Here is a 16,276-nt window from a genome sequence, read left to right on the forward strand (position 1 = left end):
AGAAAGGTCACTTTTTCAAAGCACTAAACTTTCCCATGTCTTGTCCCCTCTTACCTCAAAAATGTGGCTGGCTGGCAAGTTTCCCACCCATCTGCGATGAAGCCTTCTGCATTGGAAAGGACAACCTTTAAAATAAAAAGGGAAGATGAAAATCAATCATATCTGTACTAGCTGGATGCTGTCTGCCAGGTTCACCTCTTAATTATGCAAGAGTATTCAAAAAAGAAAGGAAATGGAGAGCTGAAAATAAGGGACCTGATTCCATGACTTCTTCAGTGGAAGCACCAGAGTGGGTGGGAGCAACAGGCACCGTTTGGCTCTGGGTTTGCCCAGTCCATAAAAGCAGCTTTTGGCGAGTCCCTGTTGCCAATGCAAAATGAGGATAAATGAAAATAAAAATCACAGCTGGAAATCTCACTCCCTAGCATCATAATGCACAAAGTCTGTCCTGCTGCAATCCCTGTAACGATTTGCAACCTGCAGGCCCCCTGAAACTCTCCTTGTTTTATGAAGCAAAATTGCAGCCGAGGTTAGAAGCTTAACAGAAATATGATGTACGAAATGGAGTCGCTTGCAGTTCTGCTCGTACCTAAAGTTAAACGTTCACCGTAATTGGGAGTAATTTTAGCAGGAAACTGGCAGTAGTAGTAAAGTCCATTAAGCCGTGTATCAATTGCAATGTCAAGGAATCAAGGGAAAATGAGCTCCCTGTGCCAGCGACACTGAGCATTTGTCTCCATGTCCTGTACTTTTCCCTCCAAGTCGCTCCGTGCTCGGGGTATTTTGGCAAGCGAGTTGCATAAAAAGCAGGAGATAGAAGCCAACGTGAGTCTGAAGCTGAATTTCAGCCCCAGGCTAACGCAGCGGGCGGAGAGCAGGAAGGACTGAAATCCTGCACTGCTGCTCCGCCTGACTCTTGGTCAGGCATTGGGGTGTCCCCCAGCAGAGCTTGCAATTTGGGGGTGAACGTCAGAGCCGTAGCACCAGCCCTGGCAGCCACTGTGAGCCAGACCACCCTCTCTTCCCTCATATCCAACAATCTCCTTGGATGGGGCTGGCACATACGAGAAGGGACGACATGGCTTTATGCATGTCCAGTTTGCCCTCACAGCCCCACTAGACCCACAGCAGCCATCAGGCTTGGAAAAAAAAAAAATAAAATGTGTCCACCAGCCCCAATTCCCCTTCCCATTGCTCACGGGAATATCTATGTCACCCTGCTGACGTTAATTATTCTTTTCTTGGAGTCAGATGGGTCCCAAACCTGGTGCACGCTCTGCTGGATCGAACATCTGAGGTCGCACAGCTGAAGTCGGCGTGGGTAAGGGGTTCATTTTCGGCTCCCTGCTCTGGAGGTAGGAGCAGAAAGCTCTTTCTCACAGCCCTGGCACCATCCTCCAGCTGCCAGCTCTGCACGGATGCGTTGCAGACCTCGCAGGCGCTGCTGCCTGTGGCTGCCGAGCGCTCCTCCTGAATAAGGCACCAGTGGCAAATTTTAGTGCAGTTTTCACAATATTAACGCTGGATAAATATTTGAAGAATCACAGGCTTAAAACACATGTTAATTTGCAGCATAAATATTTTAAGGGTGCAGACTTCCCCCGCCTGTCCCCACTCTTGCCTGGAGCCCACTTCAGTTTCTCCCCTCTGCTCGGCGGTGTAATTCACAGCTGCACAGCCGGGCTGGGTGAGAATCGATAGCAAGGATTTGACTCCTGCTGACTCCCAAAACCAGTTCACCCTACTGGTTCTTGCAGCAAATAATGATCTCTCAGATTAATGAGGAATTTATCTCGTGTTGTTTCTCTCTCTTCCCACTCTGCCTGGTTCCTACAGCCAACCCAGAGACCGGAGGCTCTTCCTGCTGGTGGCAGTGAGCTGTGGATAAGGTGGAGGTCAGACATGGGGAATCAGAATGGTTTGGGTTGGAAGGGACCTTCAAGATCACCTAGTTCCAACCCCCCTGCCATGGGCAGGGACACCCTCCACTACACCAGGTTGCCCAAAGCCCCATTCAACCTGGCCTTGAACACTTCCAGGGATGGGGCAGCCACAGCTTCTCTGGGTAACCTGGTCCAGTGCCTCACCACCCTCAGAGGGAAGAATTTCTTCCTTAGATCTAATCTAAATTCCCCCTCTTCCAGTTTAAAGCCATCAGCCCTTGTCCTGTTCAAAGCCCCTCTCCAGCTTTCCTGTAGCCCCTTTAGGTACTAGAAGCCTGCTAGAAGGTCTCCCCAGAGCCTTCGCTTCTCCAGACTGAACAGCCCCAACTCTCCCAGCCTGTCTCCATAGCAGAGGTGCTCCAGCCCTCGGATCATCTTCGTGACCTCCTCTGGACCTGCTCCAACAGCTCCATGTCCTCGTGATGTCCTTCTGGGGACCCCAGAGCTGAACGCAGTATTCCAGGTGGGATCTTAGACAGATCTTAGAACCTAGAACAGGTTGCCCAGAGAGGTGGTGGATGCTCCATCCCTGGAGACGTTCAAGGCCAGGTTGGACGAGGCCCTGAGCAACCTGATCTAGTTGGAGATGTCCCTGTTCCTTGCAGGGGGGTTGGACTAGATGACCTTTAAAGGTCCCTTCCAGCCCTAACCATTCTATGATTCTATGATCTCCCAGAGCAGAGCAGAGGGGCAGAATCCCCTTCCTCGCCCTGCTGCCCATGCTGCTTTGGATGCAGCCCAGGACACAGTTGGCTTTCTGGGCTGCCAGTGCACGGTGTCAGCTCATGGGGAGCTTCTCATCAACCAACACCCCAAATCCTTCTCTTCCAGGCTGCTCTCCATCCATTCCCTGCCCAGCCTCTACTTGTGCTTGGCATTACCCAGACCCATGTGCAGCACCTTGCACTTGGCCTCGTTGAACTCCATGAGGTTCACACAGGCCCACCTCTCAAGCCTGCTGAGGCCCCTCTGGATGGCATTCCTTCCCTCCAGTGTGACAACCACTTCACCTGGGAAGGAGGTGAAGGTTTGAATGTGCAGCAGAGGGTAGGGACCATCCCACTACTCACCTTTCAGAGGCAGCAATCTCAGTTTTACCTGCAAAAGCAATGCTCTGTAGCTCTTCAGCACCAACATCTCCAGGAGACCCCAGATGGAGCAGCATCTTTGCAGCAGACCCTTCTCCAGCAGGATTGCGCCGATTTACACCCTCAGCAGCTCACTGAGCTCCTCTGGGTCTGCCACGCACCTACAAGAGCTTCCCACAGGTATTTAAAGCCTGACAAACAAGTGCTGCACCCCATAATGCCAAAGCCTCTCTGGAAACCAGGCCTGGGGTGACCTGGACACCACAAAATTTGGGACACCTGAAAATTCTGCTTGCTGCCTCAGTTTCTCCATGGATGGAAGGACAAAAGAAAGGGGAAAATGTGTTTCTGGATATAGCCTGGATGGACTTAGGTTCTCTACCAGTGGTGGAGGAGGCAAGTAATGCCCAAAGTGTCCTATCCCCTAAGAAGTGTCTTCCATCAGAATTTAATAAAAAATAAAAATTGAAATATTCCTTTTTCATATATTTCTGTGCTTATAAAAACTTTCTAGTCTCTTAAACAAGGCAAAAAATAAACAAGAGAAAAATGTTTCCTTGCTTTGTTTTTTTCTGCATTTTTGGTCACTCCTTTGCCATTCTCTCCCTGATCTGGAACAAGTATAGAGAGAAAGGAGAGGAGGTGAGAAAACAAGACGGGATGCATCTCATCTGTTTCCATTTTGGTTTTCAAATCCAAACCACCAGGTTTTCACTTGAAGGCTCAGGAGTATTTTTAGGAATGGCAGAAAAACACAGTTCCATGCGCAGGGAGGGGCCACGGCTGGCTCGTCCCTCGTCGGTGGCTGCTCTCCCTCCGCGCCCGGCTGCCCCGGCCTCCCGGGATGCTCCAGGACTTGGCTGGCCGTGACCCAGGGGCAGGGGATGTACCACAGCTGGCGATGGGAGACCCTGCCTGCCTCTGAAAATCCAAGTCCTGGGCTGAGGCTCCGAGGCAGGGAAATCACTTAGCATTTCAGAAACGGAGCTCCCTGCCCCACTCGCAGAGAGTATTTATTAGATTTGATGAAAGAGCAATTTAGCCTTTACACACACCAGGCACCCACTGACCTTTTATTTTCTTATTACCTCCTTTTACCCCCCCAACTGCTCCCGTATCAAACCACAATATATCAGGTTAAGCACAGCACGGCGGAACGCCGAGAAGTGCATTACATGGCTGCTTTGCAGGGCCGCTCGATGATGTACGATATCCTCGCTCGCACACGGGAGGCAAAATTCAGTCCCGCCGGCACCTGCAGGTGAAGTTTGCAGGTGAACGAGCCCTGTTGGGCAGCAGAAGGCAGCGGCTGCTTTGCTGGGAAGGGGAGGTAAGAGTGATCAGGATCCGACCTCCAGCCTTTGCACTTGTTGTCCATGGATATTATCTGTCCATGGGAGAACTGTAGCATGAAAAGGTATTGCCGTGCTCAGTGCTGCCAGCTCCCAAGAGATTTCCTGATACAGTGGATTGGATTATACTGGATGCCCAGGATTTATCAGCGCTTTCAACGGAGAGTCGCCCTTCTCATTCCAGAAACCCTCAGCAGTTAATAGCAGTTTATCTGCGACAGGGGAGAAGAGTTTGCTGCTGCTTTATCTCCTTTCAGACTTTCAAGGCACCAATTCATTCAGCAAGGCAACAAGGAAACAGGGTCAGATGCCTTCAGGGCAAAAAAGAGACAGCGCACGTGGCAAGTCGATGCGCTCACTGGTGAGTGTTTCTCACGGGAGAAACTTGGTGATGAGTTATGGGATATGGGGCCAGGAAAACCAAATGGAAAACTCAGACAACAGCAGAAAGATCTGTGGAGACATTTGGGCCTGCCCAGGCAAATCTGATTCTAGCACAGGGCTCCAGTTTGATAAAATGCCTGTTTAATCCATGGATATTTCACTCAGGTGATGAATAGCAACCTCAGTGAAAGCTTCTCAGCCACAAAGGCTTTAGAGAGCTGAACAGTAAAGATTGGGAATTAAGGAGAATAAATATTAATGAAAAGAGTTGGAAAATCAATCGTTTTTCCAGACAATCCTGCCATTGCTTTGCTCATCTGTGCGGGGCTGTTACATTTGCCTCTTCTCTCGTGCCGTAGGACCACGTGCTCAGGGGTCTGTGCAGAGATGCAACCGCTGCGCGAGCGATGCGGGGGCCGGAGAGAGCACATGCTGCACGTGGAAGGGAAAAAGGCAGCAAAAGGGAAGGGAGCAGGAACTGCAAAAGAAAAGGGTCGTTGTACCAATGTGGGATTCAACGTGCAACAGGAATTGGTGCAAACCCCTCCACTGGTTTCAGTGACTGCAGGTCAAGTCCTGAGTGGCACAGCCCAAAGCCAGCACCGTTATGTAAAGGGATGGGGAAAAGCCCGGGGTGGGCTTGATGGAAGAAATAAATCCAATTACAGGATGAAGGGCAAAGGGAGAGAAAGGACACATTTGGTCTGGAGGAAATCCCTAGAAGGCTTTAAAGCAGGGACAGCAAGAAGAGGACAAAAATGAATTTCAGTGCAGGACACCCAGCTGCCAAGAAGAACAGGAGCCTCAAAATGGGGCAAAAGGCAGAGGATGGGGCTCTTCAGCTGGTTGAGAGTGCAGGCAGGGCAGTGACGTGAGAGATTCTCCTAAAGAATCGCCAGGACATGGCTTTTATGAGAGCTGGAGCAGCAGGTTGACTGTTCGTGGTCCTACAGGGACATTGGAGCCAGCCCAGCCAGGCACCAGGGAACAGCCCTGCTGGAGAGCAGAAAACAAGCAAGAAAACCCCCAATTTCCTCAAAAGATTATAACCCAGCTGGCCATGTCACAGCAGTCTCCAGGCTTCCAGAGAGAAAACCAAGGGCTCTGAACTAGAAAAGAAAAAAAAATAAATTGACCCAGTTATGACAAAACAAAACAGCACGTATAAAGCATCGCTGCAGAGGGCTACGAACATCCACGATAAGGCCCTGAGGAATAACAGGGTTCAACTTCAAATGAGATTTACAAATTAAAACTAAAAGAGCTGGATTATTTCTATTTACCTAAACCCCCTTTTCTGACTGCTCAGTTGTTCTCAAAGCCAGGCCACAGCAGAACGAAGGAGGTGTTGCTGTGCTCTTGCATCCCTCTGGAATTACAGGAAAGCCTTTCTTTTGCCTCTCTGACTTTGCACTTAAGCGCCTGCCACTAGTTGGGCAAAGCAGAGCTTGGAGAGAACAGCTGGACATAGATCCCCGACTCCCATCTCTCCCTGTTAACCCCTCCTGAACACCTACTTGGCTCGAATAGCCCATAAACCAGAACAAAACCCAGCAAGGGATTGACTGCAGTTGGCAAGATGGGAAGATCTCACAGGAGCAGACAGCATCTTCTCCCTTGCGTTGGCCATCGCGCTCGTCGGAGGATGGCTTGCTCCCTTGCACAGCTGCTAACAGACAGAAATGTGCTTGTGCTGCTTGGATTTGCTGGGCTGTGCTGGCTGCTCGCCCCGTGGTGCTGCGTGGCCAGTGAGACCGTCTTGCAAACCTGCCTACTCTGCTGCAGCCTCGGTTTATCACTTAGTTAAAAGTGTTGACAGCACCACGCGGAGCGGTGCAGGTTCACAGCTGAGCCGGGATTGCTCAGCTCCTTGGCAAGAAAATGACAGGTCCCAAAGACTTTCTGTCTCTCCAAGGAAATCCTATGGTGCTTGTAGGGATGTTACCTGGATCAGCAGCAGGAGGAAAAGGCTGGGAGGTAACAGGAGCCTTCTTGCTTGAGAATACCATGCACATGAGATGAGGTTGGCAGCGGTGAAGCTCTCCCCACTTCCCAGCTGCCTTCTGGCTCTGGTGCATCCACCCCCTGCGAGGCTGCACTGGTGGGGAGAGCCTGGAGAAGGAGCTGTGACAGGGAAACCTGGATGGAAAACAGGAGCTGGGGTTCCTCCTGCCCAAACCTTGGGGGTGCAGCCCTTTGGAGGCTGAGAGCAAGGCAGGAGACAGGCTTCGGTGCATCCTTATTTTTTGGAAAAGAAGCAAGGGCATGGCACAGAGAACCTCCTTCTGCACCACCAGATCTTTGTTCTGGATGGATGCAACTGTGCACACCTGGAGGAGAGGCAGGCAGCCGGCCCCGGCATGTCACAGGTGCCGGCAGAGGGCACGGTCACCTCCTCGGAGCCACCGGCCACGTAAATCCCTGCTGGACAAGGAACAGCCCACCGAACCAAATTGTAAATACATCTGTGTCCTCCTTCTCCCTGCCACACATTTAAATCTGTTTGATCCACCCTAATGGATTGATCTACAAGTTTGTGCACACACATCCTGCTTTGGACGGGGCGGCTGGCAGCGCCTCGCCCATCACAACCTGTCAGCTCCGCTCAGCCTCACCTCCGCCGGGAACGAATCCAATTACAGGATAAAGGGTTTTCTTCCCCTCCATATGGTCTCTATAACGCTCTGGCTTTATCTTTCTTTAACCCCTTTCCTGGCGAGGGAGCTCACAAGCCCGGCGTAAGCGGCTCAGCGCAGCGGCCGCACACGGCTGCTATCTGATACGGGGGAACCAGGTCTTCCCAGGGCAGCCGAGGGTACCGGGAGGCACCACAATATTTGCACCTTCCTCCCTCTTCTCCTGCTCCCCAGGGAGGAACGAGCCCCTCCAGAAGGGAGATCCAACACGTTGCAAAACCAGCCAGAAGCACAAAAGCGAGCTCAGCACCGCTTTGCACCCAGCGTTGGTGCCCGTGGTTAAGGTTTGCGGTCCTGTGCGTTAGTCCGTCACCAGAACTTAAGCACAGATGTTTGCTTCACGACTGATTTCTTTTGCTTTCACGTTTCTCTACACCTTCCTCTGCAAGGCATCCCCTGTGATCCCCAGGGCTGGTCGCTCCTGTGCCTTTGCCCGAGCAGCAAGGATGGGGGGAGGCACCACGAAGGGCTCCCAGCTGCCACCGCTCCGGGAAACCCACCTGCCCTGGCACATCCGCCTGCTTTGCTCTGCCTGTTGCTCGAGCCTGGTGAACCAACCGTATGAGCTCAGTGCAAGGCAGTTATTTGATTATAATTATCATTTCTTGCTTTACACAGGACATGCAAGCCCAGAGCGGCTCAGGGCTCCGTCACGCAATGTGCTGACAAACAATGAATAAGAGACAATCTCATCTCAAAGAGCTTAGCAAAGCAGAAAAAAAAATGCAAGAAGGAAGCAAAGTCTTCCTTTTCTTAAGCACTAACACAAAGAAAACAAGCGTCTCCTCTCGCGTTAAACGGGGCCTGAATTTTGCTCTTGCCTTCTTTGTCGTGGAGTCAGCACGGGAAACAATTGAGAGCTCTCTGGGAGACAGCCCATAAAGTTCCCCTGCTAAGAGACACCAAATTAAAGCCATCACTTTCCATTTCTGCGACAGAGACACAGAGGGAACCGAGGTTGCATTCAGGACACGTCCTGGAGGAACCAGCTATCCTCTCCGGTGTCATTTCCCTACGCCGAGTTTACGCGAGGCCTTCGGCATTGCTCCGGGTGTCGCTGACCTGCCGAGAGCGCTAAATCCATCAGCCCCCTGTTAGCACGACAGAGGAGATTCCAGCTTACCTGCTCGGTGTTCTGCTCCCAAAAAGGGGAAAAAGTCCTGGTCCAGGTCTAGCTGAAGGTCAAGTGAAAGTCCTCTCGGTCTAGTTGTTGGCAATCCTCTGTGTGAAAGGTTTCTGGGCACCATCCATGAGGCCCAAGTTGCACCACAGCTTAGCTGAAAGAAAGAGTGGAAAGGGTTTGCACTGATCAAGGGAAAAATAAAAAAATCTCTGTGAAAAAAAATACTGCTGGTGCTTTCCCCCACCACCCAAACCAGACTGTCATTTCACCTCTTCTCCCCATAGCTGTGCTTCATTTGTACAACTCTTTACTTTTTAGGAGAAGACGGGACACCACAAAGGTGTGGCAGAAAATCTCACAGAGCTGGGAGGTGAAAATTACTTTCTGGAAGTTGAAAATTAACTTTCCCATGAGAGAACCGTGTACATATACAAAGCCTTGGAGAAGTACCAGAGCTTTCAGATGCTGCTGGCACCGCAGCAAGGTCCAAGTCTTTTGGAGGTGGACCATCATAGTGAAATCTTTTAGCTGAAAAGAGTTGCTTTCTACTCTTGGAAGTTGGGAGGGACAGACTGGAATTGAGATGAACATCTGTACACATCTGTTTATGTGTATTAGCTTTTCTGGTTTCTCCTCTAATACTCAACTAATTCTGCAAAAACTTGCCCAAGTTCTGTATGTCCAGAAGCCTGACTTTGGTCAGGAAAGGCATGAAATACCTCCAGGGAAAGCTCCAGGGAAAAGCCTCCAGTGAGAAGTAAGGCTAAGGGACTTAAAAAACTCTTCCCCTCAAGGAAGAGCTTGCGGACAGCCTAGGAAAGACCTAGACTGGGAACTTCATGACTGGAGGTTTCACAGGACATGCAGTGAGATATTCTGAGAGGCACAGATATCCCATGGGGAGTCCTTGTCCCAGGGCGTCTGAGGCTGATGTGACCCACTTACTCTTGCCATGTCCTAGTTCTGCTCCTCTTGGACCTGTGCAGACGGATCAGCGGGTCAGCGATTAAGACATCATTCATCTCACCCACACCCCTTAGCCTTCCGCTCCTGCTCCCTGGCTCTGAGACACTCCATTCTTGGAGAAGACCTCATTCATCCAGCAAGGCAGCATTGACTTTTTCCATCCACCTTGTCTTGGCGGAGGGCAGCTGTGGGAAAGAGGCTAACAGCTTACGGCATTAACAGATCAGGGCCATTAACGCCACCAGATGTCAGAGATTAATGGCAGAGCTTCGCTAAGGCGCCTTAGGCAGGTCTCCTGGAGAAGGAACACCCATGACCCAGAAGGAAAAAATGGGGAAAGAGCTTGGGATGGAGCATTGGTGCTCTAAGCTGGCACTGACCCTGCTGAAGAGGATTTCAGAGTCTTGTGTGTGCTGAGATGGGGATCCCACATCCCCAACTGAGTGTTAAGAGACCATGAGACGCTTCTTTCCATCCCGCTTGCTCTCCCAGAGTGGCTACCAACTAGTGCTGGTGTCTCTGGGGGGAATTCAGGACATCAGCATCACTGAGGCTTTCTCTTGCCTCCCCCGGCACTCAGGCACTGCTTCTCCAGCAAGCAGCAGCACTTTGTCAGGCTGGTTTCAGAGCTGTGGCTGAGGACCCTCCCTAAACCCCACTGATCCTTGCAAAGCTGCAACCTGGATTGGTGTCCCACTTGCTGAGACGGGGAGGAGGCTCGGGTGGGAAACGCTCACCAGCAGCTCCCTGGGAGAGAGGGACTCGCGGGGCTGACCATGTCACGTCCATCCATCCATCCCGGTTGGATGGTGTACTCCCTCCTGTCCTGCCAGAGATCCTTGGAGGATCAGCTGCATAACGTAGATCCTTCAGCCCAGAGAGGAGGAAATTCACAGCCTAACTCTAATATAACCAGGGAGCATGATCCAAGAGACCTGCCCCCAAGATGTTTACCAAGATTGTAGCCTTTGGGAGGGGAAGTGGCTCAGACCCACAAAGCTCAGTCCAGTCTTCCCCTAGAGACCTCCCCAAAGTCAATGGGGCAGAGCTGGGCACTACCCAGTCCCCAAACTCTCCCATGGAGTCCTGCAGCACCCAGGGACACCCCAAAGGCTGTGACCCACCACGGACCCATTTCCCCATCAATCACCCAAAGCAGCCGCTCCCCAACTCACCCCCGCTCCGCCTGCCTTTGCCCCTCTTCCAAAGGGCTCCCCACCCCATCCCTTCCTCCCCCCAACTCCTTAAACAATATTAAACCCTTAATGGCAATTAATACGCTTTAATGCAGGTTTTGGGGCCAATTGGCTGCTTAGAGGGTGCTTAAACCATCAACCCCTCTCAATCCCGTTGCCCTTGTCATATAAAGTTAGCCGAGCCCCTAATCCAGCCTCCCCCCGCGCTCCCTCGAGGAGGCCGAAGGGTATAAAACCTCCCCTGGCACGCGGGCACCGCCAGCCCTCGACGCGGAGCAGGGGCAGCGCACCACCTCCCGTCCCCTCGGGATTTACTGTTGTTCTTATTAATTAATTAATTGTTTTGAGGGGGGAGGCTCTTTTAGTTGGGTATTTTTCCCATATTGGGGGGGGTGCGGCTTCTTTTTTTTTTTTTTGAATCGAGGTTGAAGCAAAATTAATTACAAAACCAGAGCATTTGATTTAAAAAAAAAAAAAAAAAAACAGCAAACAACCTTAAAAGCCAAGCAGCTACCATAACGTTGGCAGGATGAACGGGACGGAAGGTATCAATTTTTACGTGCCTATGTCCAACAAGACAGGGGTGGTGCGAAGCCCCTTCGAGTACCCCCAGTACTACCTAGCCGAGCCCTGGAAATACCGCATCGTGTGTTGCTACATCTTCTTCCTCATCTCCACCGGTTTGCCCATCAACCTCCTCACCCTCCTGGTCACCTTCAAACACAAGAAGCTCCGGCAGCCGCTCAACTACATCTTAGTCAACTTGGCGGTGGCTGACCTCTTCATGGCCTGCTTTGGCTTCACCGTCACCTTCTACACTGCCTGGAACGGCTACTTTGTCTTTGGACCCATCGGCTGTGCCGTGGAAGGCTTCTTCGCCACGCTGGGAGGTAAGGGCCATGGGGTGGGAGCTTGGGTCTTGCTTCTTGAGGGCTTTAGGAGCCCAGTTCCACCCCTTCATCATGCTATTGGGGGGGCTGCAATGCATGCAGCATCTCTCCCGTGCAGAAAACCATCTCGCGTGCCGCTGCGGCGTCGCAGCTCGTTGCATGGGGCAGAGCTCGCCATGCAAAGTGCTCCTTCCCTGAGGCTTAGAGACGGGGATGAAGAGAGAGATTTTGATCTTGGTGCCAAGGAGCACCCAACGCACAGCTAGAAGGGATCCTTGTTTGCAGGATCCAGCGTGGGGTCATCCAGCCGCACTGCCTGGTGCGCATTCCCCCCTGAATGTCACACTGAGGTTGTGCAGCTGGCAGAGACCTGCTGGGGAGGACCACATCACGTCCTTGAATCAACATCGAGCATCTTTGCCAAAGGGCTTCCATTTTTGGGAAAAGGTGAAGCACTGGGGAGGGTTCAGGGGGGAAGAGACATCCCTTGGGAGAGAGACCCTGCAGAAGTGTGTATGGACCTGGAGAGGAGGAGACAAGGAGAGGGGTCACAGCTTATCTAGGGGTAAAAGGAAGATGTGGCAGGTCTTAACCAGAAAAGAAGAGCAGCAGCATGGAGAGGAAGGAGGGTTCAGGTTTGCACAGAGCCAGGCAAGCCAGGCCTGAGCTCTGCAGCAACTGCTCAGCTCTCGTCCCAGTTGCACCCAATTTGGGCGCCCTTGGAAGCTTCCTTATTTCATTTCTCAGGGACATGGGAGCCTCTAACACTTCGCCCTGCAGAAAGCCCCCGTGCAAAAGAGGGATAATTCATTTTGCACCCCGTGCCCACGCAGCCAGCCGGGCCCACACAACACCTCGTGATGGATCTGACAACCGCTAATCCTTGCTGCAGAGATCCACAGCCACTGCAAGGACTTCCTTTTTTTATTTTTTTTTCCCCCCTAAATGGGGCCATTTCCTGCAACGATGCTGATCTGGGGAGAAAAAAAAAAAAAAGAAAAAAAAAAAAGAGATGGATATTTGGATATTCTGCCAGGCAAAAGCAAAATGAAACATTCTGATCCAAGCCAAGGACCGGGGAAGGGCTTGGTCTTGGGGTCAGAAGATCATATGGGTCTGCACCATTTCTGACCAAGTGAGCCTGTGAGCTTTCAGGCAACATTTCTCACCCTTCCCGTGTTTGTGTCTAGTAAAGAACAAGGAGGCTCCTAAGGAAGCAGGTTTGATGGGAAGCAGTGACTGTGCGAGCAGCAGGTCTCCAGCGAATCCCAGCACAGGGTGTAGTTATCAGCAGATTATCACAGCTGGGGGCATTAGCAGGCTTACAGCACCGACTAAACGCTCCCAATCCCCTGAAGTTTAATTATCCCTTATAAATACATGTGCACGCATGCCCACCCACACAGCCTCCCCCACACACCTCCCCTGATCCAGCGCTGGCGAAAGACTCACGAAATACACATTTAAAGGCATCAACAGGTTCGGATGCATCTGGCATCTTTGCCGGAAATTGTGCTTCCTCGCACCCAGGTGGAATTCACCCTCTTGATTTTTAAATTTGTAATCACAAACCCCCACGGATGGTCCCCTCCTCCATCACCAGCATCCCGCTGCGGCGCAGACGCTCCCCTTGGCTCCCAGACCCTTTGCACGTTACAGCCGGGAGGTTCTCAGTTATTCCATAGGATGCTGGTTATCCCTGGCCGATCCCCAACTCCTCGGTTCCCTCTGCTCTTCACTGCGACCACGAGACCATGAAGGGAAGATCAAGCCCAGAGAAGCTCTTACCACCACCGTTCGCTCTCTCTTTCTCTCCCTGACGCAGGCCAGGTCGCCCTGTGGTCCCTGGTCGTCTTGGCCATCGAGCGCTACATCGTCGTCTGCAAACCCATGGGGAACTTCCGCTTCTCCGCAAGTCACGCCATGATGGGCATCGCTTTTACCTGGATAATGGCCTTTTCCTGTGCTGCTCCACCCCTCTTCGGCTGGTCCAGGTGGGTCGAAGGATGCTCAGCAGCAGCCCCAGCCACTGTGCAAACACCCCGGTGGGATAAGACACGAAACTCCCTGGGGCTCCAGTTGAGATGAGAAACGGGGCGAGTCGGAGCAGAAACGAGGCCTCAGCTGTCAGTCTGATGATGGCTCAGTATCCCCTAACCAAAGGCAGTCACAGGCTCAGCATCTCCACCTCCAGTAGCCCTCCGTGCTCCCTTTATGCTCTGCAGAGAAACTGGAGCTCTCGTAGGCACGGCTCGTCCAGCCACGCCGAGAGGGGCACATTTTTCTCTGCAGACAGTAAAGAACATTGAATGACCAGACCAGCAGGCACAGCAGCTCTAGGGGGGCAAACCTGGCCTTGCTGACCTGCTGCTACCCCAGCATTGCTCCCGGGAGCCCCGCAGCACGTTTCCCATCACCCCTGCCCCGCTCTTCCCCACCAGCCCCTCCATCCTGCTCCTGGTGCCGCAGCACGTTTCAGCCCCCAGCCAGCAAACATCCCCCAACAAAACCAGAGGCAACGTTGGCTGCTCACCAGGCTACAGCGAGCGTGGCCTCCGGGCAGCTGAAGCCCGTTGTCTGGCTCTCGCATGCACCCGCGTCCCTGCCCAGGAGTCGATGCAGCAGCCAAAGGCCACCCGGAGCAGAAGGGAGGAGCTGTGGAGATGGAGGTGATTTCTCTAACACTGCAGCTCCAGCACCTCCTGACACCCCACTGCAGGGCTGCCCTGGGGGGTCACAGCAAGCCCCTACCAGCCCTTTGAGCATGCACGAGAGGTGGATTTGGGGCAGCAAAGTCCCTTTACCATCCACCTGCGATGAGGCGCAGCCAGATAGTCCCACTCCAGCCTTGAATTGGGATCCCTGCCCAGGCAGCTGGTCCTTGGCTCCCGAGCAGACCTGAGCTGCATCCCTTTGAGCCAGGGCCCCTCCAGACCCCGCCTGTGGGACCCTCCACCCCCTGCAGCAGCAGGGACAGAGCCCTCAAGAGCTTGGGCCCACCGAGTTGGCGGCTCTCGTCCCCGCTTGGCGTCCCTCCGTCTGCAGAGGGAGAGCAGGTGGCTCCCGGCAGGCAAGTGCTCAGCCACATGGGAAGGAAATAAATAGCCTGTTCCCTGTGGGAGGGAGCAAGTGTCACAATGAACCGATGCTACATGCGTCCGTGCAACATGCCAGCACGGCTCACTGTCGGCCCCCGAGGAGCCAGCGAGGCCAGGGGCACAGGGCACGGAGGAGGAGAAGGGGAGCTCACCCAAAACATGCATGCCATGGAGCATCCCCCATCCTTGGGGAATTCAGTCCCTGGGCTGAGCCCCTCCTGTTGTCCTCAGGGAGGGTCCTGGTGAAAACCCTAACCTTTCTCACTGGCAGATACATGCCGGAGGGGATGCAGTGTTCCTGCGGCCCTGACTACTACACCCACAACCCCGACTACCACAACGAGTCCTACGTCCTCTACATGTTCGTCATCCACTTCATCATCCCAGTCATAGTCATTTTCTTCTCCTATGGGCGCCTCATCTGCAAAGTCCGAGAGGTACCGTGGGGAGAGGGTGAACAGGGACAGGGTGGGCAGCTCGGGCAGGAGAGGGGAGGTGGTCCGGAGGTGTCCCTCACCACTCTCCCTGCCCGCAGGCAGCTGCCCAGCAGCAGGAGTCAGCCACAACCCAGAAGGCTGAGAAGGAGGTGACGCGGATGGTGATCCTCATGGTGCTGGGGTTCATGCTGGCCTGGACGCCCTACGCCGTGGTGGCGTTCTGGATCTTCACCAACAAGGGAGCAGACTTCACTGCCACACTCATGTCAGTGCCTGCCTTCTTCTCCAAGAGCTCCTCCCTTTACAACCCGATCATCTACGTCCTCATGAACAAGCAGGTGAGATGCCCCATGTCGTGCAGGCTGAGCCCCTGCCCTTGGTTTACCGGCACATCTGGTGTCACCGCAGGCATCTTGCTCTTCCCCATAAGCGATTGCATCTCAGCCCGGCGGGAGCAGCGAGCTCAGGGGCTGGCAGGGTCTCTCAGTAGGGCAGCACATCCCCATTGGTCCCCAATGCCATCGTTCTGTTTTTCTCCCTCCTTCAGTTCCGCAATTGCATGATCACCACAATCTGCTGCGGCAAGAACCCCTTTGGGGATGAAGAAGTCTCCTCCACCGTATCCCAGAGCAAGACCGAGGTCTCCTCCGTCTCCTCCAGCCAAGTATCACCTGCATAGACCATGGACAGTTTGAACTGGGGCGACCTGCCGAGCTTGGGGACCAAGACAGACACCCACGCACCCGCCGTCTCATTTCACACAGTTGCTCCCTTGTCCCCCGACCCCCTCCCCTGCACGGGCAGTTAGCTGTGCACACCCCATGGTGACACCCCCCTCCCCATTCCCACGTGCAGCCCCCCAGCCCCAGGCACGCTCCCTGGGGCACCCCTGCACCCACCGGCACAAACGTGGCACGCTGAGCTCCTCCACGCTGACACAACCCCTTGCAGGGGAGCCCAGGTCCCTTCCCCAGCTCCCAGGAGCTGGCCAGATTTTAGGGACCATCTGTGCGTCAGCAAACCCCTCAACTTTGTTCACATCATGTTAAAACACCAGCGGCCAGTGGGAAACCCCAAACCGCGGTGTTTTCCTCCCTGCCGCT

General features: G+C 53.3%; 1 protein-coding gene across 1 annotated transcript; it reads left to right on the plus strand.

Moving 5' to 3' along the window:
* Positions 1-11,277: 11,277 nt before the first annotated feature.
* LOC104372132 (green-sensitive opsin) lies at positions 11,278-15,852 on the plus strand. The gene is made up of 5 exons (XM_009977732.2): positions 11,278-11,638; positions 13,464-13,632; positions 15,008-15,173; positions 15,272-15,511; positions 15,721-15,852. Exons 1-5 carry the CDS (start codon positions 11,278-11,280, stop codon positions 15,850-15,852), a joined length of 1,068 nt encoding a protein of 355 aa, XP_009976034.1.
* Positions 15,853-16,276: the final 424 nt, after the last annotated feature.

This window comes from Tauraco erythrolophus, chromosome 27, assembly GCF_009769465.1.
Source record: "Tauraco erythrolophus isolate bTauEry1 chromosome 27, bTauEry1.pri, whole genome shotgun sequence".
In the NCBI taxonomy this organism is placed as follows: Eukaryota; Metazoa; Chordata; class Aves; order Musophagiformes; family Musophagidae; genus Tauraco; species Tauraco erythrolophus.

Coding starts and splice junctions, on each gene's coding strand:
- LOC104372132 (XM_009977732.2), top strand. CDS start 11,278: ATGAACGGGACGGAAGGTATCAATTTTTACGTGCCTATGTCCAACAAG. Junction 13,633..15,007: donor CCCCTCTTCGGCTGGTCCAG/GTGGGTCGAAGG, acceptor TCTCACTGGCAG/ATACATGCCGGAGGGGATGC. Junction 15,512..15,720: donor ACGTCCTCATGAACAAGCAG/GTGAGATGCCCC, acceptor TCCCTCCTTCAG/TTCCGCAATTGCATGATCAC.